Source organism: Nicotiana sylvestris, chromosome 11 (genome assembly GCF_000393655.2).
Source record: "Nicotiana sylvestris chromosome 11, ASM39365v2, whole genome shotgun sequence".
NCBI classification, from domain to species: domain Eukaryota; kingdom Viridiplantae; phylum Streptophyta; class Magnoliopsida; order Solanales; family Solanaceae; genus Nicotiana; species Nicotiana sylvestris.
In genome coordinates, this window is record NC_091067.1 from 97,700,144 (window position 1) to 97,726,514 (window position 26,371).

At 40.3% G+C, this 26,371-nt stretch overlaps 1 protein-coding gene, 1 non-coding gene and 1 pseudogene across 2 annotated transcripts; 2 read left to right on the forward strand and 1 right to left on the reverse strand.

Annotated features, from left to right (window-relative positions):
- Positions 1-4,948: 4,948 nt before the first annotated feature.
- On the forward strand, positions 4,949-6,115 carry LOC138881371 (large ribosomal subunit protein uL2mz, N-terminal part-like; annotated as a pseudogene).
- Positions 6,116-14,738: 8,623 nt separating this feature from the next.
- On the reverse strand, positions 14,739-14,845 carry LOC138882411 (small nucleolar RNA R71). The gene has a single exon (XR_011404016.1). It is a non-coding gene; the product is annotated as a small nucleolar RNA R71 (small nucleolar RNA).
- Positions 14,846-15,752: 907 nt separating this feature from the next.
- Positions 15,753-19,813, forward strand: LOC138881372 (uncharacterized). The gene is made up of 4 exons (XM_070161594.1): positions 15,753-15,893; positions 16,050-16,283; positions 16,365-16,478; positions 19,343-19,813. Exons 1-4 carry the CDS (start codon positions 15,753-15,755, stop codon positions 19,811-19,813), a joined length of 960 nt encoding a protein of 319 aa, XP_070017695.1.
- The last annotated feature ends 6,558 nt before the right edge of the window (positions 19,814-26,371 follow it).

Consider the following 26,371-nt stretch of genomic DNA (forward strand, 5'->3'; position numbering starts at 1 on the left):
ATCCCTGGGCCTCGTTAAGTTCCTCTTTCTCTTCCTTCCCCTTATAGGTCATTGCCACTCGCTCATAGTTCCATGGGACATTCTTGGTGTTAGCTGCCGACAGCTGGGTCACAGGCTTGATAATGGTAGGGTCCGTGCGAGCACCTTCCACAATTATGACTGGTTTACTTGCAACCCTCGGCACGATCACCTTTGGCTTTTCTTGCTTTTCTATAACATCACTTGGGGACCTCTTTTCAACTACCACAACTGGCTTATCATTTGGCATGCTCAACTTGTCCGCCGATCCTTCAGCTATCAAAGAGGTTGCTTTTGTGACAATCGGGTCCTTGACCGACTTACTTTCACTAGACCAGATCATCTTGAAAGATTGTGAAGGCTTCTTCGGCTTCCCATCCTTGTGCACTATCTCAATCATATGTGTTTCAACATGGGATGGAAATGGTTTTTGATTGATGTTTGGTGCTTCTGGGCTCTGGATTTGGTTCGTATCAATGAGCTCTTGGATGGCGTTCTTCAAATACCAACACTTTTCTATGTCGTGCCCTGGAGTATCAGAACAGTACACACATCTGAGAGATAATCCAAGTTCTTGGGAGGAGGGTTTGGTAGTTTTGACTCAATTGGCCTCAGAACATCCAACTACCTCAACCATTGAAATAGGATGGTATAAGATTCCCCAAGCGGGGTGAAAGTTTTCTTTCGCTGCAACCTTTCATTCTTAAATTCTAGCTTGGCCCAAAAGTTTGGACCAACAGGGTTTCAATATGTTTGTGGAGGTGGGTAAGGGTTCCGTGGAGCTGGGGCACGCCATTGCAGGTGGGGAGGGGGTTGAGCCTATAACTGTGCATGATGGACATGATAATGGGGTGGCTGACTGAGTACTGGGGCTCTGGTGGTGGGAAGTAGTGTTGGGATAGATTATATGGAGTTGGGGTATAGGTTTGAAGCTAGGGTCGAGGTTGGGTGTAGTGGGTAGAAGAATACCCCAGGCCGTGCCACGATCCTGAAATGACCATAGCGACATCCTCTTTATTCTTTTTCCCAAGCACGACTCCGGTGCCATTCTGGATTATCTGCATAGTTGCTTTTATGGCAGAGTAGCTCATGATCTTGCTTGATTTGAGCCCTTCCTCTACCATTCCTCCCATTTTTACTACTTCATTGAAAGACTTACCTATGGCCGAGCTCAGATGACCAAAGTAAGTAGGCTCCAAGGCCTGAAGAAAGTATTCTACCATTTCGTTCTTCTCCATTGGAGGGTTAACCCTTGCTGCCTGTTCTTTCCAGCGGAAACCATATTCCCTGAAACTTTCACTAGGCTTCTTCTCAATCTTAGTCAAAGACAAACGATCTGGAACAATCTCGATGTTGTATTGGAAATTACGAGCGAATGCTTGGGCCAAATCATCCCAGGTATACCATCTACTGTGATCCTAACGAATGTACCACTCCAATGCCGCACCACTCAGACTCTGGCAAAAGTATGCCATTAACAGCTCATCTTTCCCACCGGCTCCTCTCATTTTACTATAGAATCCCCTTAAGTGGGCCACGGGATCTCCATGTCCGTCATACCGATCGAATTTGGGCATTTTGAACCCAACAGGTAGTTGTACGCCAGGGAACAAAGACAGATCTTTGTAGGCTACGCTCACTTGACCTCCCAACCCTTGCATGTTTCTAAGAGATTGTTCCAGGCTTCTCACTTTCCTAAACATCTCCTCCTGTTTCGGGTTTTTATGTGGTTTCTCAGTCTCAACAGGGAGGTCAAAACGAGGAGTGTAGGAGTAATGATCTAGGGCCTTGAAAGTAGGCTCTGAGGGATAGTACTAATTATCTTGAGTTTGGAATAATGGCTCACTGGTAGATCGATGGAGTGTAGCTGGTAGAGGTGCTACGAAAATAAGGGTAGCTGGTGGAAGGGGGTATGGGGTTGTTTTGACTGGTGGAGCTTGTAAGGTTTGGGAAGTGGCGCCATGGTAGTGGTGGTAAGGGGTGAAGCTTGGTGCATGTTGTGGAGGTGAGTCAACAGTGGGAGGTTTTTGGGATTGAGCTAGTGGCGGGATGAAAGCGGGGTTGGCGGGGTATGATGGTGGTGGATGCCCTTTCATCCATGCCTGGTACATTTCGACCATCTGGTGTTTCAACTTATGTAGCTCCTTTTTCAAACCAACCTCATACTCCCCCACCTCTATCGGTAGATTAATAATACTTGCGTCCAGTTCTTGGCTAGCCATGATCAACTTATTTTTAGACCTGGTGTTGTACAGATGGGTTGCTAGATTGCCAAACAAACTAACCACCTTCCTGCTCTCAATGCCAATAGCAAATTGTTACTATTTAAGATTTGACAAGTAGGCAACCACACATTTGGGATGCAATGCACCTAAACAGTTAAAGCTTCTATCGTGTATTTGAATGGCTGCATGCTTCACCCCGGCTTTTAACTAACTCTTCTCATTTTGCACTTTCTCTTCTTTCTCTTTTTTCTTTTTACTCCAATCCCTCTTTAACCATTATTGGCCTTTCCCACTTGTTTTTGTTACTTACCTTTTATTTTGCACTCGTTTTTCTCTCTCGTTTTGCCATTATTTATTTCCTCTCAATTTCCTTTTAGTTTCTCTCCTCTTTTTCCTTTTCATTTTATGGTTATGATCGAATCCTATGGGGATTGCCTACGTATCATGACGCCGCATGAATCAGATCATTACGTATTTCAGGGGATAAATGCAAAATAAGAGAAAGACATATTTTTGGTTTTCGTTTTTTTTCTTTTCTCTTTCAAATTTATAAAATAAAACAAGATAGAAACATCCTGATTACAACGACTTCCCTACAGACTTAAACATTTTCAAAAACTAAAACAAGACTCCAAATGGACTAACGAACTCTAAAAAAACTACAATACAGACTCAAAAAATAAAATCAAGAATACATAAGTGCTTCCACTACTGCTCCAGTTGCCCTTGCCGCGGGCCTATGCACCATATCTTCTTGGAGGCAAAATAGGTCATCCATGATTTGTCGGATAAAAATCATAACTGAAGCGAAGAACATGGACCGGGTCATGTCTTCGCACTTATTGCACTTCATTACAATATAGTACGCAATCCTCCTAACCCTCTCCCTGATGATACCCTTCTCTTGTAGCAACCGTCCAATCTACTGAGACCTGGCCTCCAAAACATGTTCAGCTGTATGATTTTGCTCTTGAGGCTGCGGAAGGACTTTTTCTAGCTGCGACATCAGGGCATAGCAGTGCTCCCTTTCTGCTTTGAAGTCTCTTGCATGTTTGGTCATTTCGTTCTCAAGGACATTGACCTTTTTCTTTAGACCCACCATTCCTTTGTCATACTTCTCCCTCAGTTGTTGAACAAAACTTTCCCGTCCCTCCGCATTCTTAGCTAACTTGGCTCGGGCCTTTGCTAGTTCAGCTTCAGTCTTTTCTAACTCAAAACCGTAATCACATACTTTCAGCCTGAGCTTGTCTATAAGTTTCTTATCCTTTTCACTCCTGACATGGTTCTCAGCTGCTATTTTCATTTTCAGAATTGGGCTCAGAGGGCTTCATTTTCTTTGGCCAACCTCCTACTTTCACCTTCCGCTTCTTGTGCCTGGAGATCATTATTGAATTCCATGTTTCTCAATTTATTATTCAAGGTGTGAATGGTGGCTTGATATTTTTTCTCCTTGTCTCGCCAGGCCAACCTTTCTCAGACTTTATCATCAAAAGCTTGAACATGAGGTCTCTTGGTAGGCCTCTCGGGCTTGGGCTCTGGCTTATTGTTTGCACAAGAACTTTTCTCAAACCATACAGCGTAATCTGGATCCACTTCCCTCTTTGCAACATCTGGTACCTGGGTGCCATTTTTCAGATACCGGCAACTATTCCAATCCTACTAAACTAAAGTCTCGGGCAATGTAGCTTCTGGATGTAGCTCAATGACCTGGGTGGTTAGATCTTCATCTTCGGGCACCACCTGATATCTTCCTAACTGCCTTAAGACTCTCTGCGGTGCATATGGCCGGACACTCCTCAAACCCATCAACATTAGTTAACCCTTGGTAGCCATCATGTGTATGTTTCTGTCATCGGGAGCCATCCTATAGTCCACTCGACCTGACTTTCTTTTAAAGCTTTCAAGTGGGAGACCCAGGCTTCAAACCCTTCTAGAGCATTGTAGTCTTTCACCATTTCCTCATAGTTCTTGATGAAGTTATCTGTGCTCGAACCATAGCTCATGAATTTGGAGTGATGGCAGAGATGCTCGATCAACCACATTTGTAGAAGAATATTGCAACCTTCAAAGAACTGAGCCCTGGCCTTGCACAATGTCAATGCTTGATAAATGTCTGCCAGCGCTAACGAAGCAAGTGTATGATCTTTCTTAGTAGTAAGAATTTGTTCAATTCTGGCCATACGGATATCCACTGTCCCTTCTACATTTGGAAAGACCATAATAACCAAAAACGCCACAATGAAAGCAAACCGACGATGAATTTGCCAGATGCCCTTATCTTGTTTGTTGTTCAAACCCTTTTCATGCATTTCGAACCTAGTTGAGTGCCCGAACTGAAGTACAAGAAGTAGAAAGAACAACATCCTTTGGTTACATGGACCTTCTTCATTTGCTTACTGATATTCAGGAGGTCAAAGAACTTGTGCACAGAAGGATCCCTTGGAAATATAAGTTGTTGTTTCCTCAAGTCCCGACCAAACCCAATATACCCCGCCATTTCCTCCAAAGTAGGGGTGATCTCAAAATCTGAGAAACGAAAAATATTGTGGACGGGGTCCCAAAAAATTACCAAAGCCTTGATTAGATCTTTCCGTGGTTCGATTTCCAGAATGTCTACAAGGGCACCCAACTGCTCTTTTACCCAATCCCGACCATCTTCATCTAGATCATTCCACCACATACGCAGCTGAAATTGAGCCTATTCTATGACCAATTCTGACGGATTCTGGACAGTGTTCATTTGTACCTGTGGAAGGTTGAGGTTAGGTTTGACTCTGGCGGTCCTTTTTACTAGTAAGGAGGCAGGAAGCAAAAAAACTTGCACGAAGGACGTTTTCTTCTCTGCCCTCTCCTCTCCAAAGGCTAAGGGAGAGACTGCATCCCTTTCCTTCGGTAGCTCTTTTGGTTTCCCAAGGATAGCGTTAGCTGGGTCAAAGCTCGCTTTCTTCGCTCCGCGAATGAGAGAGAAAGTCAGAGGAAAAAACACGTTCTCTCTTTGCGAGATCCGAAAGTGGAGAATGCATAGCATTCTATAGGTACATAGGATCAAACGTAAAGCAGCGCTCTCTTGGCAGAGTTTTAGGTGGCAAGAGACTTTAGGGCTTGTTGGAGCTTCTAAGCGTAACGAATCGAAGCCGAAGACGAATCAAGGTAGCTTGCCTGCCAAGCCGATAGGCGAAGGGCTGAAGGATGGAAGGTGCAAAGTAGATCGTGCACTTGTCGTGTGAACCGTTGGTCCTAAGAAATGTCTTGCGCGAAGCGACCCACTTAGAAAAATCTCCTCTTTATGTTAGGGGAGCACTAAAATGCAACTTCGATCGGATGCAGGTATCAAATCCCGCCGCTGAGATGTCCAGCGGATTCCTGGGCCTTGACGAATGACCGACCACCTTTTATGTTAGAAGAGCAAAAGGCCTAGGGCATAGCAGGATGAACCAATGTGAATGAGTGTAAGCTTCGTTGCCCGAACACGATTGGTGCTGACCACACTAGGTGCTACCGTGGTAGAAAGAGAGGCCAGGCGGTGACAATTGAGAGGTTGTCACTGAGCATTCCTAGTCACACGGGAAAAGAGGTCAAATGTCAAGGCCATCGCCCATTTGGCTCCTCGCAAAGTATAGCTCACATCCAAACATTTGATTGGGGAACGGGGCAACGCCCATGAAGCTTCGGCAGAAAGGGAAGGCCTGCCAGGCCGTATGCCCATGGGTGTAGGATTCTTCGAAAAAGCGTGGGCTGACTCGGAGACTTAGGACCTTGTCTTAGTAATGAATGAAGGGAAGCTCTTTGAGCTTTCTCTGCCAGCGGCTTATGTAGTGGTCGGCCTTATAAAGCTTGATAAGCCTCGCTTCCCTCTACCCTTCACTTATTAATTAAGTGGAAAATAGTCATCAATTTTCTATAAGCGACTTGACCGAGTCTACGAAGCTTTGCTTTTCTTGTAGTCGGCCCGCAATGCCTCCTTTCATTTGCCTGCCTCCTTTCAGCTTAGAATGCCTAATGCCTATTATTTAGTGCTAGAAGCTAACCGCCATAAGCTCACACTTCGGGTCTCGCATCCAGTGCAGGAGGCCAAGCATTCTGCCAGACGTCCCGGCCAAGGAGCCTAGTTCGCCTTTAGTAATTCAGTAGATCTTCTAAAATAAAAATCGCATGATTAGTCCAGATAGCTAACTACTCCTCCATATGCCTATCCTTTAGTTTAGTGGGCCAGGTCCTCTAGCCTTCCATTAGCTTTCGATTTAGTTTGCATTCAAAGTCTTGGAATGGAGCTTATGTGCTTTCAGGTATAGGCACCATTCGCCTGACTTTCTTGAAGTCCTAGGATTATCCCCTAGTATTCCATTCTCTCCTCCTCTCGGCCTTGCTTTCACTCCTATCTCATTTGAAATAGCTCCTAAGGCAGGGAGTCTTCTCGAAGCTGTCTAAGTCTGGTAAGGCTCCTATATCTATATATAGAGAGGTCATGGTATGGAGGGAGGATTTCTACGCGCAACATCATGGTTGGGGCATTCCTCCTTCTTTTAAAAGAAGACTAGAGGACGAAAGAAGAAGCTCTTACATCGGATAAAGCCTAATTCCACTGTCCTTTGAAGATTGGAAGATAGTGAAGGCCGACTTCCTTTTTAAAGATCACTCAACGATGTGGCAAATCCCCTTTTTTAAGTCTATGAATTGGAAGCAAGAAAGACTCTTCTTGAAAGCGAGTTCAGTGGCTTTCTGGTGAGGGGCACTAACGGTATAACATAGTTGCCACAAAGACATTTTTTTTTCTCTTTCTGTTTTTGAGGTCTGATCCGAAGGTAAACTCTAGACACATAGCACATGTGATTGACGGCTTTTGGATTGAAGGAGAATCTAGGATTCAAAAGGGCCAATGAAATTGCTAGTGGACTGACTTTCTAGGCCTTCTCTATTGCAAATGAACTAAAGGCTAGGCGCTTCAGGGAAATGTATAGTGCTGCGGGAGTCCGTTCACCTTGAAGTGAATGTTATGGCAGGGAATGTCACTAGTTGTGATGCTTACAGCTCTGGTTCCCTTTCGCCCCTCTTACAACACAAGAAAGAAGGTGAGAGTAAGCACGACTTTCTTCTTCGCCTTCATACGACTAGTCTGATTTTTTTTATTCCTTCTTTGTCGGAAATCGCCGGTTGGGTTGGTCCGACCAAGAAAGGCATGGGGATTTTGGGCCTTGCTTGGGCCGAGTGTTGTATGCCTACCTAGTAATTTACAACCACCACTCTATCTAGCCTAAGGAATTTGCTATCTGCGTTTTTTTCCGATCTTGTACCTTAGTACACTGAACACTTACCTAATCTTGAATCTTGAAAGTAGAGTTTCATTTTCAATCAACTGGCATACCTTGAATGTAGTCCGAAATTCTTTCTTTACTTTATCTTATCAAATTTCTAGTTTGTGATTGAGGGCGGCCAAATATGAGATAGGTTGCAGCTATAGTCAGAACTGAACCTGGCTAATTTCATAATGTTGACCCCACGAAGCGGTAGCGAAGGAGACAACAAATGGATGGAAATTCTCCACTGACTTTTTGTAAAAGAGGTTTTTCACTTTGTAAAAGAAAAATCAACAGACCATGACCCCCTCCCCTCTATGCTACTTTTAGCAAAAGTGGTCGTTTTTGCAAACGTGGCTCCTTCACATTCCAAAAAAAATTTTGAGGTCGGGGAAAAGTACTTTATGGAAAAATGACACTTTACTAACAGACTTATCCATTCTTTACGAAAATAGCCCTTCGACAACTGAAAGATACTCTAAGGCTATCCCGACAAGAACAACTTAAGAGATAACTGAAGCTGGGTGGGCTTATTCTCTTGACCGAAATCCAAACTACATCTATTTGACTATTTACTCTTTTTTTCTCTCTTTTTTTTTGAAAAATAAGGCCGAACCTTATGAAGGTTGCCTACATATCCCACATCCGGTGAGAATTAGACCTGCGTGATTCGGTCAGTTTTGACATATTTGAAAGAGACATATTATTGACTCATTTTGAAATGACTCTTTTTCCTTGACTCTTTTCTTTTTCTCTCTCTTTTTTTTTTTTGAAAATTTTGGCAGAGTTTCGGGACATTTCCAAATACCAGGGATTTTTTAGAATCGGGCTTTATTTCTTCCCTACATCACTCTTGGTTTTCCTCTTGATTTACTTTTCCTAGCCGGTCAACATGCAAGCCGAAACAAATAAATATTCATATAGCACATAGGATGCATCAGGATGGTCTGTTATTTTGGGTACACCTGTCCAAGGACCCAACCCCTGTGTTGATTCCCCAAAGTCAAATGCACGTGATGCAAACAAACGCTCCTACTATGGATCGGTATGAGGTTGTGTTATTCTAAGTTTAAACCTGGGATTGTGTTCTTGACCTAGCTTACCTAAGCGGACAACTCAAGCCAAAGAGGGGCAACGTACCGGGGGATCTAAAGTCTACTGGCCTTGTTGCTGGCCCAACCTCGTTCTATTTGGTATGACTTCTACAGAAAAAGCGGGCCACGCGAACGTGTGCACCATTTTCAAAAGACTCATAGGGGTGGCGTAAGAAGATAGTTATATACAATTCAAATAATATCAAAGCGGTAAATAGACAGCAATTAGCACAAAAGGTTCACAAAATACAGTAATATTAACAATATATAAAGCCAAATAAAATTATATTAAAAAGCTCGAATTCTTGAACCCCGAACCAAAAGTTCTCGGTTCTTGATCCCCAGGAGAGTCGCCAGAGCTGTCACACCTCCTTTTTCTACCCTGGAAGAAGTATAAGGGAGTTTTTTCCAATTTAAGTGACAGTCGAAACGAGATTATTATATTAAATCAGAGTCACCACTTAAGATAATTTATGGTGTCCCGAGTCACCGGTTTAAAATTCCGAATCGAGGAAGATGACTCTTATTTATGGTCTGCGAACACAGAAATCCGGGTAAGAAATTTTGTTAACCTGGGAAAAGGTGTTAGACATTCCCGGGTTCCGTGGTTTTAGCACGGTCGCTTTGATCATGCTTGGCTCATTAAAATTGTCTAATTACTTATTTTAGAACCTATGTGCATTTGCCTCTTTTAATTAAGAAATTATCTTGAAACGGGTCACGCGTACGTGTACCCATTTGTTTGGCGCGTCAAAAAATCATGTCACGCATACGCGTACACGTCCACAACTAATAACGCTTTATTATTATTAAGGAAGTTTGATCGAAGTTGCGCGAATGCATACTCTGATTTTGTCTTTAGAATCATAATTATGTCATGCGAACGTGTCCACAACCACGACGATATATTAAACGTGCCTAAAGCAAACTACGAGCATTCATTTTTAATATCTAAGTTATAATATTAATAAGAGGGCCATAGGCGATTCAATTAGGATGGCGCACCTCAACCATTTAAAAGAATTACACTTAATTAGGCCTAAGGATATTCTTACTTACAAATTGTTTTGAACTTAATATATAACTATTAGTGTAAGAAAGTTTGGGGTACATGTGCTGGGCCTTTAATTATTTGGAGGAAACTGGATCAGCTGTAGGCGCAACTTAACATTTGATTAAGAAAAAGAAAATGTTACGGCAGCCTGGGCTCGAAGATGAGCCCAAAAAGCATGGACATTCGAAAACCTAATATGATCAAGGATATTTATTTGGGCTGATGCCCAGCCCAACAATTCCACACTGAAAATCCTTTTCTTATTAAACTAACATAAAACTTTAAAAAAGGAAAACTACCTAAGGCTAAAGACTATTGGGCTCCAAATTGAGCCCCAAGCAAAAGAAAGACCAAATCTGGTCACGTCCAAGCCTCATGATAAACAGACCGACTTATGAGGCCAAGAATCCAGCCCAGATTCAAACTAAAAAAACTTTAAACATGCCAAGACTTTTCTTTGATATTCAAGTAGCTCTGAACATACAAATCACAAAAATGATACTAAAATCTGAAAATTAATATGCTGGATCAACTACACTATCTACATGACATTCAAAGTATGTATATTATCTCGATTAGCTAAGCGCAAATGCCCTAAATCAAAACATGCTATTCAATGGAATAAACTCCAACTAACTGTGACTTTCAAAAACCAAAACTAACCAGAACTGATCAAAGCTTACCAACATGGCTAACACTTAATGGTGAACTATCAAACAATTACAAAATGCTCTCAAAATCAGACAAATCTTAATAGTGGCCATATAAACTACTATGATTGCCTACTGCTTCAAATTGTCCAAAATGTGAAATGGACTAAATTAAACTGACCATTCATGTGAAAACATCTAAATTACAGAAAAACCAGGATGTTAATCTAAACAATTTATGAATGGAACACGTATGAAGCCACAACTCTAACACCTTAAATATTGGGATTTCATATCACAAATTCAAGCAACAAGCATTCTTTACATCTTTGTTTGCCATTCAACAAGTTCATAGAAGTGCCTAAAAATAAAGCAAAATGGGGTGAGGACTTCAGCAAGAGCAGAAATATGAGCAAAGCAACAAATCAACAACAAGATTCAACTTCTTTGAACCCTCTTTGAACCAAGAAAACCAGAATTTCCATGAAAGCTCTTCAAGTTCTAAAAGAAAAATAAAAAAACCAGCCAGTAATGTAGAAACTTTTTGTGTATTTTTTAGGGTCTGAATTCTGTTTCTCAGAGTGAGGGAGAGGTTCTACTTATAGGCAACCCAATGCCATCTGCTAAAAAACAGAAAGATAGGGAATTATTCCCTCACACAGCCCCTAAAAGCATCTTTCTAACAGAATTAGGACAACTGTCAACCTCTAATTGGTTTCAGCATTTGGTGCTGGCCAAATAAGGCCAGATGCCCCAAATTCTAGAAGCTTCTAACCTTAACCTTATCTGAAAATATTATTTTCTATTTCCCTAATTAACCCCTAAATTTCCATTTGTTCAATTAACCCCTCCTAAGTTTCTAATGATTTGATAACTATGGCAAACAAGGACAAGGCAAGCAAACATTGGAAAACAGAATCAAATAATAAGCAGAAATGCAGTTAAACCTTCGGACTAACCATAAGTTTATTTAACATGAACCAAATTAGCAATGAGACAGAAACAAAAATAACTCAAACCTAATACTAACACGAGTTTCAAAAGGAAAATTATTAAAGCCTATTAATAGATTACTAAGAGGGGAACTTAACAAACATCTTACTAAGTATTGAACATAAATGCTGAAATTACCCTAACTGGCTCGTGCAAACTAAACAAGGAAAGCAGGTATGGAAACTAATAACCAACCAGAAAGCAAACAAAACTATCATTAATTACCCTAGCCAAATCATTTGAACCTTCTAACCTTAATTAGCTAACCATGAAATCCAAATAACACCAACCTAACAATGGCGACTTACTTAACAAAAATAGAGATGAATGAAAGCCTTAAAAACATATTTTTATTTTTATTTTTATGGGTATGAATTAGCACAAACGAACAAAAGAATAACAGAAGATAAAAGAACATGAAGACAAAGAGAGGAAGTACCTACTGAAAGACGGAGAAGAAACAAACGGACTTCTGTTTGGCTTCGATAATGCTTAAAATCGAACCCAAATGGTTATTCTTGTCAAGATAAACCATTTAGGGTGAATCTCAACACTATCGAATTAGAGAAAAAGCGACGAAAGACAGACATACACAACCTAGTGCTCTTAGGGTTCTTAGATCCAGAACTCGCCGATTTGGAGTTGTTTATGGGGAAATACTTGGTGATTAGTGGTGACGGGAAGAAAAGGGTTTTAGGGTGTGAGTTTAGTGTGATTTGGGTGAATTAGGGTTTTTAGGGTTGAACTTCAGATCTAAAATCGGTGAATTTGGGTGGTTTTTAGGAAAATTAACGGTTGAATGATATTGAGGATGGGCTCAGGGTTGTGGAGGATGAATTTGAGCAGTTTTGGAGCAACTAATATAGCCGCCGCCGGTTAATGAACTGAGAGGATTTTGGGGCGGCTAGGTTAGGGTTTTTAGGGTGAGAGACGGGAAGGGGGAAATGGGAGGAGTCTGAAGGGTATGTGGGTGTAGTTAGGACAGTTTTATAGGGGGATGGGGACTAGTTCCGAGCCGTTGGATCACAATGATCCAACATTCGTGATGAAAGGCCACATAAACAGTGTTGTTTGGTATGAAGGGAAACCTGGACCGGGTATTTTGGTTCTTGGGCTCGGATTTGGGGCGGGTTTGGGGCAAAAATGTTTGGGCTTCAGCACTTTGGTCCAATAAAATTAAAACAAACCCGTTTTTTTCCAATTCTCTTTTTATTTCCCCTTTTTTTTTCTTTTTCTTTAATTTAAAATTCCTAAATTAATCTAAATTGTAAAAATTAAACTAATTATTTAATTACAAAAATTATACAAAATTACTTGATCCTAAATTAAAAGAAAAAAATCAATAGTCTAAAAATTAAAAGATAAAAATGTAAAATGAGCCCTCTTTTTTTTTTTTTTTTTTAATAAAACAAAAAAATTAACTAACTATCCTAAAATATAAAAACAAAGATCTCAATGATGCATGACATTTTTTGTATTTTGTTTTTCATGATTTCAATAGAAGTAAACATGCACAAAATGCAAATATGGATCTTTGCGCTGATTGAGTATTTTATGCTTTGCAGGAGCAATTCCGGGCTACAATAAGGTTAAGGAGCGTTTTGAGCCAATATGGAGCGTTGAAGGCCAAGTAAAAGCTTATGGAGTAAATTGGGAGTTCGTTAGAGGATCGAAAGAGGTTAGAGAACTTGAAAAGAAGAACAAAGAGTAGTGCAAAAAATGGCCCAGGTGCGCGGCCGCGCAAGTCCCTCTGAGGAAAATTATTTCAGGGCTAAAAATTGTAATTTCGAGGCAACTTTCCTTGACCTGTATGAAGCCTAGCTTGCCCAAAAAGAGTGTATCTTGGTTTTTAGAAGAATTTTGAAGGCAAGAACATGCAAGAAGCAAGACAGAAGATTCAGCAATGAGTTTTTATCTTTCTTCCTCTCGTTTTTATCATTGATGATGAATTCTATTGTTATGATTGTGAAAACAATTATGAGTAGCTAAACTCCTAATCTAAGGTTTTGATGAAACCTATTGGAGGATGATTTTCCTATTACGTTAATATAGATTTGCCGTAGTATTCTCTCTATTTATTCAACTATATTATTATTGTTGTTGATTGAAGAGCCCTCAATTAACTGTGCATATTTTACTTGGGAGAGAGCGCATATTTAGGTAGTTGTTGAATAACATCACTCCTAACGTATATGAGGGATCAATACGAAGGGTTTAGAGGTAGGATTAGGAATAACGAAACCTTGGTGCGATTTGAGTGAGCTGTACTTAAAGCCAACTAGCGTAATTTGGGAGAATATGTCTAGTATATTGTGGTAATTACTTTGGAGAGAGTTATGACAGTCAGAGTGCTCATGATCGGTAGAGAAGACTTAGGCAAATTTATAGAAAACGTAGAGGAAAAGATTCCGACAATAGGGGAAATCATAATCCTAGATCATTCCAGTTCTTATCTACAACCCGTTCATAGCTAGTTATTATTTATTGCATTTTCATTACGTATAATTTAGTTAGTAAACATCCAATTTATTACTTAAATATTTCTGAAGATTGATTACATGAATTTGTGTGAGTCCAATAGCTGTGTTTATAGGTTAATTCCCTTTGGGATTCGACTCCTGACTTGTTAACCGGAATATATTTACAACGACCGCTTAGTCCTTTTTATAAGGCATAGTTTGGCGTGATAAAATTTTGGTGCCGTTGCCGAAGAATTAACAGTGTTATTAATTGCAGCTAAAAGAAGTGCTAGAATTCTTAGTGTAGTCAATTTTCTTCAATTTAAACTAAATACATTAAAATTCTAACGTTTGTAGTCTTGGGTGTTACATGTGCATGCCTAGAAACTCCTCAAGAACTAGTGAATTGTTCGAAGCATTATCAGATCCTGAGAAAGTATTCAAGGCATTGAATCATGCAAACAAGAAGGGCAAACAACAACAGAACAAATCGAACCAGACATAGAAGATAGAGTAGATAATCCAAACAATAGAAATAACGTGAATGATCCGAACAACTAGGGTGTGGTGCCTCTTATGCTAGAAGTAGCATTGTATGATTGGGCACAACTCACTGCCGACAACCTAGCAACCGCAATTGCAGTCCCTCAGATACAAGTAGAATCATTTCAAATCACAAACAACATGCTACACTTGTTGCAGAATAAAGGATTGTTCTCAGGGTCATATGTTGAAGATCCTTAACAGCATCTAAAGAATTTCCTGTCAATATGTGTCACACAAAAGCAACCTAATGTGACACCGGAAGCAATAAAGCTGTTGCTATTTCCATTCTCGATTACGGGAGAGACTCAGACTTGGCTTAATTCACTCCCCATAAACTCCATCACTACTTGGGAGGAATTAGTCAAGCAATTTGTGAACAAGTTCTACCCACCCAATAAGACTGCTAAACAAATTGATGAGATATTGAGTTTCAGGCAGAAACCAACAGAAATATTACAAGAAACATGGGAGAGGTTCAAGGGTATACTGGTTAGGTGCCCACATCATGGCATTCCGGAGCATATGTTGGGGCAGAGGTTTTATATGAGATTGTTAGAACGCTTAAAGGGCAATGTTGATGCTTCAACAGGTGGAACATTTTTGAGCAAAACATTCAGAGAAAGCAAGATCCTACTTGATAAGATGACCCAAAACTCAGGATGGATAATAAGAGACTCTACAATAACTCTTGTAGTTCATTTAGTGGCTTTGGACCTAAATAACTCCATAGCTGAAAATATGGCCACTCTAGTGACGCAAATGGGTATCCTCACCAAAGAGATAGAAGAATCAGGCTAGAAGCAGCAGGTACACATAGTTGATACAACTAATGGGGGCTTATGTACACCATGCATTAACCAACCATATGTTTGCTCGTGGAGTACGGAAGGTGACAACCAACAATATCAGGAAAATATGAACTATGTGGCCAACTATGGGGGACAGTGGCAAGGTGGTCAAAATTGGGGACAATAGAATCAACAATATAGACCAGCATAGCTGCAGTACAACAACAACAACAATCCTGGAGCTATGCGACCACAGGGTCAAGTGGTGCCTTACCAAAGGCAACATGGTTACAACCAGCAAAATCAACAGTTGGATTATTAACAACCTCAACAACAATAGATTGTGAGACAAGATGATGGGTTTGCTGAACTTAAGGGAATGCTGAATAACAGCAACAAAATGCTGCAGCAACTGATTGGGACCACTGGAAAATTAACTGAGAGAGAAGACTCACATGAATCAACGATAAAGGGTATTGAGGTTCAATTAGGATAGATTTCGATGGCTTAAAATAATTGTCCCCAAGGGACATTACCTACAACCATACAAATTAATCCAAAAGAGTAGGGCCCAAAATAACTTATGGAAGTGAGTCTACGAAATGGTAGAGACCTAGATCTGGAGCGAGAAATGGCTCGTGAAAGCCAACCTACTGAAAAACTTGTGCCAGTACCCATTGAGATAGATGATTCAACAAGGTTAACTGAGGTGACGGTACAAAATGCACAAGAGTACACCAGCAAAGAAAAAGAGGTTGCAAAGGAGACTGAGGTAGCACAAGAAACGATAGTAGAAGAAGTGCCTGAGCAAGAAAAAAATCAAATCACAGGGAAGAAGTGACTTCTAGCACCATTCCCACAGAGATTGACCAAGTATCAGAAAGATGAGTAGTGCAAGAAATTCTTGGAGATGTTGAAGCAAATTCAGGTAAAAAGTCCATTGATTGACGCCTTAAAAGAAATGGCTGGTTATACAAAAATGATGAAGGACTTGATGTCTCGTAAGTTCTACTTTCAAGACTTGGCCACGGTTACACTAACTCAGACATGTAGTGCTGTTGTGACAAGAACCATAGCTGAGAAGCTATCTGACCCAGAGAGTTTCACAATCCTATGTACAATAGGCAACTATACGTTTGCTAAGGCACTTTGTGATTTGGGGGTAAGCATAATCCTGATTCCCCTGGATATCTACAAAAGGTTAGGCATTGGAATAGCTAGACACACGTCCATGTTACTATAGCTGGCTGACCGGACAGTGAAGAGGCCCTCTGGTATTCTTGATGATGTATTAGTACAGGTTGGAAAATTTGTGTTCCCAGCAGATTTTGTCATTCTTAACTATCAGGTTGACGAGGTATCAAGACCCCAGTTCGCGCTCTGTGAACTATTGTGACGGCACCTAGTCTCTATGACTAGTAAGCCTAACGAATTGTGGAAGAAGAAACAACAGAATAAAACTAGCCAAAAATTGCAGAAATAATATAATGAAGCGTTTAAGATACCGCTCGGCATATACAATACAAACTCTCAAATTGATACTACATTTTCCAAAACCCGAAATCTCATGAAATCACAAGCTGTTGAATAACTAAGAGTGTCTAACTCCAGAATGTCTAAACAAAAGTAAATACAGCAGGGCTAATACTATAAGAGAGAATGGAAAGGGACTTCTCGGTCTGCGGACACGGCAGATATACCTCGAAGTCTCTAGAGAATCACCTCGCCTCAAGGGTAGTAGGGCTGAGTCGAAGTACCTAGATCTGCACATGAAAAACATGCGCAGAAAGGGCATGAGTACACCACATCGGTACTCAGTAAGTGCCAAGTCTAACCTCGGTCGAGTAGTGATGAGGAAGGTCAGGGCCCTATTGATTATAGCTGAAAAATGAGGTAAAACAATATACAATACGACAATATAATTAAATGCTAACAGTATGAAGTAACACATGATAATAAGAATAATAACAACTATAACAAAGACAAATAATCACAGAAGGAATACAACTCAACACAAAGATAACAACCGGGGATCTCCCAGGATACCGTCCTGTAGTCCCAAATATAAATATCCAGTGGATCTCCCGGGTGTCGTCCCGTAGTCCAACTCATAGTGCGCAAGGATCTCCCGGAATACTGATCCATAATCCTAAATGTAAATACCCAGTACTGGGGGAATCTACCAGGTGTAATCCCGTAGTTCCAATATAAAAGTGCAGGGGGATGTCCCGGAATACAAATTCGTAGCCCCAAAGTAAATATGTAGGGGGATCTCCCAGGATACCGTCACATAGTCCCAAAATAAACACACATCAGCAACACGAAGAATACTCAATTCAATTCAAATTTTATACCAAGGTAAAATAGGTATTTCTAACCTAGCATGCTGCACAGAATCCAAATAAGGCAGTTTGAGCAAGTAAGCAATTAAGTCAATTAGACATGCTTCCCTAAGCTAACAGTAGACTTAAATTGCAAGTAGTATAAACAGGAAAAAGAAACAATTATAGTTGATTAATGAAAAATAGGATTTTCAACAATTAGCACAAGTACGCACTCATCACCTCACGTACAAGGCATTTCAAATATCAACAATACTAAATCCTAAGGGGAGTTCCCCCACACAAGGTTAGGCAAGCCACTAACCTCGAACCGGCTCAAATAATCAACCCGAAACCACGCTCTTGCCACGAGTACTCGACTCCAAATGGCCCAAATCTATTCAAATCAATTGCATAATATAAATATAACTTTACGTAACTGATTCCGCTAATTAATTCTAAGCTAATACGCGAAATTAGGAAAAATGACCAAAACGCCCCTCGGGCCCACATCTCGGAATCAGGTAAAATTTACAAATTCGGAATGCTCACACTCTCACGAGTTCATTCATATCAAAATTACCAAAATTGGACCTCAAATGGTCCCTCAAATCACCACTCAAAGCTCTCCAATTTACCAAGCCCTAACCCCCAATTTACCATTGATTTCTCCCTTTAATTTCATGCTAACAGCGATAAAAATCACCATAATAACAAGCTTAGGAACCAAGGACCTTAGCTCAATGAATCCCTCTGAAAATCTCCCTTGAAATTGCTCCCAAAAGCTTCTTCCCGTTTGAAATGTTATGAACAATAGCCCAAATTCGAGAAGGGCGAAATATATATGTTTTGACCCAGCAAAACTGCATATGCGGTCCAATTACCGCACATGTGGTCCCAGGTGCACATCTGCGGTTCTTCACTTATTCACCAGCCACCGCACATGTGATGACCTTCTTACACCTGCGCCTTCACAGATGCGCCAAAATATCCGCATTTGCGGCTCCAGCCTTTCTTCCTCTTGGCCGCATCTGCGGCTTCACTTTCGCTTCTGCGGGATCGCACCTATGGTCCCCAAGATGCAAGTGTGGTTATGACAACAAACTCAGCAGCTTCAGTTGCAAATTCCCAACTCCAAACTTCCTGTTAACCATCCGAAATCATCCCGAGACCCCCAAGACCTCAACCAAAAGCACGAACAAGTCATATACCACTATCCAAACTTATACCAATCCTCAAAAAATCTAAAACAACATCAAAACATTGAATTAACTATGGATTCAAGCCTAAGAACTCCAAAATACTCAAATTACGCTTTCGATCAAAAAGTCTATCAAACCTCGTCCAAATGACCTAAAGTTTTGCGCACACGTCACATTAAACATTACGGAGCTTCTCCAACTCTCAGAATTCCATTCCGACCCTTAGATCAAATTCTCACTATCGAATCGGAAACTTCAAAAATTCAACTTTCGGCATTTCAAGCCTAAATAAGCTATGGACCTCCAAAACACAATCTGAACATGCCCCTAAGCCTGAAATCACCCAACTGAGCTAACGGAACCAACAGAATTCCATTCTGAGGACGTCTTTATACTGTTCCAACTACGGTCCAAATTCTAAAACATAAACTCTCATTTAGGGACTAAGTGTCTCAAAGCTCTCCGAAATTCCAAATAAATCCTTCCGGCTACTCACAATAGCAGAAACAAACACGCGAAATGCAATTAATAGGGGATCAGGGCATTAATTCTTAAAACAATCGGCCGGCTCGTTACACGAGGAAATTCCTATAATTTTGGGAAGACAACTCTTGGCCACTGGGAGAGCTTTAATTGACTGTGAAATTGGAGAGCTCAAAATAAGATTAAATGATGAAGAAATAACATTCAACGTGCAGAAATCTATGCGGCGACCAAGTGACTTTGCTAACTACTCTCTAATATATGTCATGGATGTAATTTTGGAGGAGGAAGATGAGACATTGAACACTAAAGACCCTCTAGCAGCTTGTATCATGAACTTAGATGAAGCAAATAGAGAAGACTTGGCAGAGTGGGCACTTGCTCTTCAAGGCCAAGGTTTTTGGAGAAGGGAGCTCAAATTTGAGCCTTTGCACTTAGAGGAAAGGGAAACGCCTCTAGCTAAGCTATTGATAAAAGAGATGCCAAAGTTGGAACTGAAGCCACTACCACCTCATCTCAGGTATGCTTTCTTGGGACCTAACTCAACTTTACCAGTTATTATCTCATCTAGTTTGTTAGATGTGAAGGCAGAACAGCTTTTGCAGGTACTAATGGAGTGCAAGACTGCAATTGGTTGGACCATTATAGATATTAAAGGGAATCAACCCGACATTTTGTATGCATAAGATTCTACTGGAAGATGGGCGCAAACCATCCAGAGAACATCAAAGAAGGCTGAACCCCAACATGAAAGAAGTGGTGAATAAAGAAGTGATTAAGTGGTTAGATGCGGGAATCATAATCCCCATCTCTAACAGTAACTGGGTCAACCCAGTTTAGTGTGTGCCAAAAAGGGCGGTATGACGGTAGTGAAAAATGAGAAGAACGAGTTGATCTCAACACGAACAGTCACAGGTTGGCGAATCTGTATGGATTACAGAAAGTTGAACTTGGCTACCTGGAAATACCATTTTCCACTACCATTCATTGATTAGATGCTAGATAGATTGGTAGGGAGGTCTCAATTCTGCTTACTGGATGGGTACACGGGGTATAATTAGATCTCTATTACCCTGGAGGGTAGAGAGAAAACATCGTTCACCTGTACTTATAGTATCTACGCCTTTCGTAGAATGCCGTTCGGCCTATGCAACGCACCCGCCACTCTCCAAAGGTGCATGACGTCCATCTTCACAGATATGGTAGAGGAAATAATGAAGGTTTTCATGGATGAATTCTCAGTGGTGGGAAACTCATCCAATAATTGCCTTATTAACTTGAGAAGAGTATTGAAGAGGTGTATCGATACTAATCTGGTAGTCAATTGGGAAAAGTGTCATTTCATTGTACAAGAAGGTATAGTCTTGGGGCACCTAGTGTCGAGTAAAGGAATTGAGGTGGATCGTGCAAAGGTTGATGTGATTGAAAAGCTTCCACCACCCACATTCGTCAAAGCAATAAGAAGCTTCCTCGGACATGCCGATTTCTATAGGAGATTCATAAAAGTTTTTTTCCAAAATTGCTAACTCGTTGTGTAAATTGCTTGAAAAAGATCACCCTTTTGTGTTTTTTGATGACTGAAGGGTAGCGTTTGAGGAATTGAAGAAGAGGCTGGTAACAACACCTATCATAGTTGCACCTGACTGGGAGCAACCATTTGAGCTGATGTGTGATGCGAGTGACTATGTCGTGGGACCAGTTCTTGGGCAGCAAAAAGACAAAGTCATGCATCTAATATAATACGCAAGTAGAACTCTAAGTAGTGTCCCACTAAATTACACAGTGACCGAGAAGGAGATGCTAGCAGTGATGTTTGCATTTGACAAATTCAGGTCATACCTGATAGGCTTAAATGTAATTGTTTATACTGACCATGCTGCTCTCAGTTACTTAATCGAGAAGAAGGAGTCAAAGCCGCACCTGATTCGCTGGGTGATACTGCTGTAAGAATTTGACTTGGAGATCCGTGATCGAAAGGAAACGGAGAACCAAGTGACTGATCATTTGTCTAGGATGGAAGGAGCTGAGAAGAAGGTTGAGGTGGAAGAGATTGTGGAGACTTTCCCAGATGAACAACTATTAGCCATAAGTCTTGAGGTAGCGCCATGGTATGAAGACATTCCAAACTACCTGGCGAGCGGTATTGTTCCTTATGACCTTTCCTCTGTCCAAAAGAAAAAGTTCTTTTGTGATTGTTGCATGTATTATTGGGATGAGCCTTATCTATTCAGGATTTGTATTGATAACATGATCTGGAGATTTATCATCGAGATATACCAGTCTTCTATTTTGTAGGTGTGTCACGCGTCACCATATGGTGGCCATTTCGGGGGAGTAAGGACAATTACGAAAGTCTTAGAGTCGGGCTTCTACTGGCTGACACTGTTCAAAGATGCACACTTATGGGTGAAAGGTTATGATGAATGCCAACAAACTAGGAATATTTCCCGCCGACATGAGATGCCTATGAACCCAATTCAGGAGGTAGAAGTGTTTGATGTATGGGGAATCAAATTCATGGGGCCTTTCGTCAACTCATATGGCAACAAGTACATACTTGTAGCTGTTGACTATGTGTCCAAATGGGTGGAGGCTGCAACGCTCCCTAAAAATGATGCAAAGGGAGTAATTGGTTTTTTGAGATAGAATATATTCACCCGATTTAGCACTCCAAGGGCAATAATCAGTGACAGAGGCACTCACTTTTATAATCGAGCCTTCACAAAGTTGTTAGAAAAGTATGATGTACGCCACAAGGTTGCCACCCCGTATCATCTACAAATGAGTGGGCAAGTGAAAGTTTTGAATAGAGAGATAAAGAACGTGTTGACAAAGACTGTGAATGGTACAAGAACGGATTGGGCAAAAAAGTTAGATGATGTACTCTGGGCCTATCGAACTGCTTTCAAAACTCTGATTGGCATGTCGCCATATAAATTGGTGTTTGGAAAGGCGTGTCACCTAATAGTGGAGTTGGAGAATAGAGCTTTGTGAGCATTGAGGCAGCTTAATCTCGATATAGAAGTTGCGGTCACAAGTAGAGTCACAGAGTTGCACGAGCTTGATGAGTTTCACTACCACGCTTTTGATAACACAAGGCTATACGAAGAAAGAATAAATATTATGCATGACAAAAATATTCTTGAGCGGTGTTTTACACACGGAGATATGGTATTGCTTTACAATTCAAGATTGAGATTATTTCCGGGCAAATTAAAGTCAAGATGGCTAGGACCATTTCGTGTGGTAAAATTCACTCCACTGGTGCCGTAGAGATTGCTGCAGAAAATGACTCTCACATGTTGAGAGTCAATGGACACAGGTTAAAACATTGTGTGGGCATGGAAGACGTGAAAGTGGTGTCAGTGACTCATTTGCTCGAGCCACCAATGTTGAGCGAGCCTTAAGTGCGATGACATGCGTCGTGCCGCGACGTTAAACCAGGATATTCATGGGAGGCAACCCATTGTAATGTTATATACATAAATATAAAAAAATAAAAAAATAAACCGAAGAAAAAAAAATTCAATGTGTGCGGCCGCGCATTGACCGCGCAGTTTTATAATTTTCTGCCACAGATGCGCGGCCGCGCACTGGGCGACGTTGTAAGGGGTTTAATTAGTATTTTACTTTTTAGTTTATATTTTTTCCCATCCCCCTACTGATCTATCTAAAAAACTCCCGTTCCCCCCCCTTTTGCTAAACCTAAAACATAAATCCCCTCTCTTATTCTATCTAACTCCCTTCCCCAAACTCTCCTAATTTAAAAATTTAACAAGACCCCATTTCATCTCTTCTCTTCTATCATCTTCTCTCATCTAATTTCTCTCTTATTCTCCTCACCCAACGTCCTCACATGTCCATCAGGTAAGGGCGTTGGTTTAATTTTTTTTATGCCATTGTTTAGGATATTTGAATTTCTGTACATGTAGTAGATTTCCTCTTATATTGTAGTAGATTTCTTCTTGTATTGTATTCTAGTTACACTTGTTAGTATGTCAGGGTAATAGTCGAATTTCATCATGATGGGTTAGGTTGACATTGGTATATCTGTGGTTTAATTGGGGGTATCAAATTGTTGTTTGGGAGTTGGGGTGAATTGTGCCCTTCAGGTGTTTGTTTCAATGCCACAATGAGTTTAAGACTGTAATTTTATGCCCAAGTGTACTGGTGAAGTCTGAGTAACCGCCATTGGTTCACATAACATGCCTTTCGCTGATGGTGGTATTTATTTCAGGTAGTATAATGCCATCCAAGAAATGAAGAACCACAGGTGCATCCTCCAGTATCGCGCCTCCTTTTTCCTCACAGAGTCTAGGTTTCGACATTTTTGGGACAACTCCTTTCCATTTGGAATTGGGTAAGAGATTTGAAGAGTCTTCACCTAACAGATTAAGGTGCATTAGGGCACCTAAAGAAAATAACTCATGAAACCAATTTACATCACCAGAGATTGGGTAAGGGATCGAAATTACCTTGAGGGGAAGGTATTAGGCATTCCTCGAGGTCTACAAGGTGGGTCCCGGCCAAACTCAATTAAGCGAATTAGTCTTTAAAGGAAAGTTAAACAATTTAAAACAAATAGCTAATTACTTTAAAACAATGATTAAAGGGGTCCTACGTTTTTAGCCTATAGGATCATTTTCATGCAGTACTTGGTAACTTTCCCCAAATTGGGGTGTTACGCATAACATTAGCGCACATGTCATCATCTCCTTTACTACCCCATTACTATCTTTCAGTTATTACCTAAGCATTCTAGTAGCTTCTAGTGCGTACCATATGCGTGCACTACCCGTCCCTTACTTATGATCCTAGAGGTATTTAGGATCTCTATTTTGGATAGTTCTATACTGACCTATATTGTTTAAAGTGAGAAACGCTAGGCGACAAATAAAATTCAGATAGGACTATCATATAAGGAGCGAATAAGGGCTCATATTAACCTCCACAAGTAGATAACAAATGCACGCAGTCAAATCAGCAGGTTTCTTTAATTAAGGATCCTATAGACGGGATATCTAGATGAGCATAAAAAGAATACAGAATATCAATTTACTAAGGCGGGCATCTGGACCTATCAATTTTGCCGACTGATTTTATTAATACTCTGTATCTGGGCACATTTTCAAACAACAAGAAATCACAATTTAGTCCCAGAATTCTTTAATTACGCTATCAGTTTGCCTAAGTGATAACTGGGCAGAATCTTATAAACATGGTATCTAAACTGTTAATTAGAGACTACAGTTTATAAATGGGTCACTGAGTTTAATAGGCAGATTTTATCTTTAGATCCTACAAGTATGCTTTCTAATTCCCAAAATTAATTACCCATATAGGCATGATTTCTAAGTGCTGAAACCGATAGTTAGTGTTATTTCCTATAGATATGATATCTAAGTGCAAAACTGATTTTTATGTTTGTCTCCTATAGGCATGATATCTAAGTGCATAACTAATTTTATATTTGTCTCATATAGACATGATATCTAAGTGGGCAGAATTAATTAAGAACATTGCTAGAAAAATTATTATTCAAACAGATAGGATTTTATAGACATGGTTACTAATGCGTGTAAAATATGCATGGATCCTATGGGCATGATTTCTAATGCAAAGAATCTATGAACGAGATTTCTAGCATGCGAGTCAAGTACAGAACAAAACAATCAGAAAGTCCTATAGACATGATCTCTAATCAAGTAGTGACACTCACATAATCACCAATAAACCTATAGGCAGGATTTCTACCCGAGTTTCAAGCAAAGAGATAGAATAAAAACCCCCTAGCTTTTAGTAAAGATCCCCAGATTTGTTTATTACATAAATTATTACAGCCCAGAATGAATAAACCATATAACAATATCTATTACACTATAGGAAGCCTTAGCAGGCCCAATATAAACCTGAGAGCCAGGCCTTCAACACAATAGTCTTGAAATAGTAGCAGGGATCCACAATACCTTAAGCCAGGCTTCTAGTGTGTCAAAGTTCCCAAAGAGCCTCAAGGACCCCGGGAAATGCTCATACTGGATCCACACATTCAACACAGAATTCATAAGAGATTGAAAACCAGCTCCAATGTGTCAGAGTTCAAAGGAGTCTCAGGGACCCTAGGCAGTGCTCACACTGGAGGTGGTAGGAACCTAGATAGATAAGAGTAAAAGTTTGAAAAATAGTATATGTAAGGGGTAGGGGACAACTTTAGAAAAACAGTTTGGTTTTTAGGAACAAATAGGTTCAAATTACAAGACTACAAACATAATAGAGTCCATATTTGGCAGATTGGTATTAGTTCAGACATGGATGATATGCCGGAATTAAAGCAATTACAACAAGGGCAGAAATATTTGAATTACAGACAGAAATGATCACACCTATTGGCAATGCCTAAACTTGTTCTGAATAGGGAACATACAACTGAATCCATCAAGGTTTCACATTACTAGAGGTTACTGAGTTTAATTATCACTAGGTGGGACCATATGAGTGTATATTGAACAGAAGCATGCTGAAGTTTGAAATAACTAATCAAACAAACACATAGCACAGGGTAGCAGGAGTTAAAGCATACTAATCTAGAAAGAAGTAAACAGAAATCATGGGCCAAACATGCTAAGGTAAACTAACCACACAAGCACATAGAACAGAGTACTTAACAGGAATTAAGGCATACTAGTTAGGAAGAATGCAAATAGGGAACATATGGCAAACAGAAGCATATCGAGGTTTGAAGTAAACTAATCATATAATCACATGTGACAGAATAGGATAACAAGAACTAAGGCATAACAGTGGAGAAAGAGATGGTCAGGAATCGTGCATCAAATAGAAGCAGGTTAAGGTCTGACTACATAAGCATATAGAATAGAACAAGATAACAAGAATTAAGGAATAACAGTTAGGGAGAAAGTAAACAGGAAGGTGAAGGCAATTGAAATCCAAGAGTCTAGCCTTGGCTTTCAGCCGGCTAGACAATGCAGCAAATCAGAGTAATACAAAGAACTTAAGTTGTGTGAGTGTAAGTGTGTAAGTGTAGGTGTGAGCTTGTGTGTGTCTGAGTCTGAGTGTGAGTATGAGTGTGAGTGTGTCTTTGGAAATTAGAACAATGAAGGGTTTTATAACATATAGTAGAGTAGAACCAAATAAGGTAGGAGAATCAATGGTACCCAAATAAGGCAAAGAGATCAGTTAACCAGTCAATTAGGGTTAACATGAATCAATTAATAGGCAGAATCACG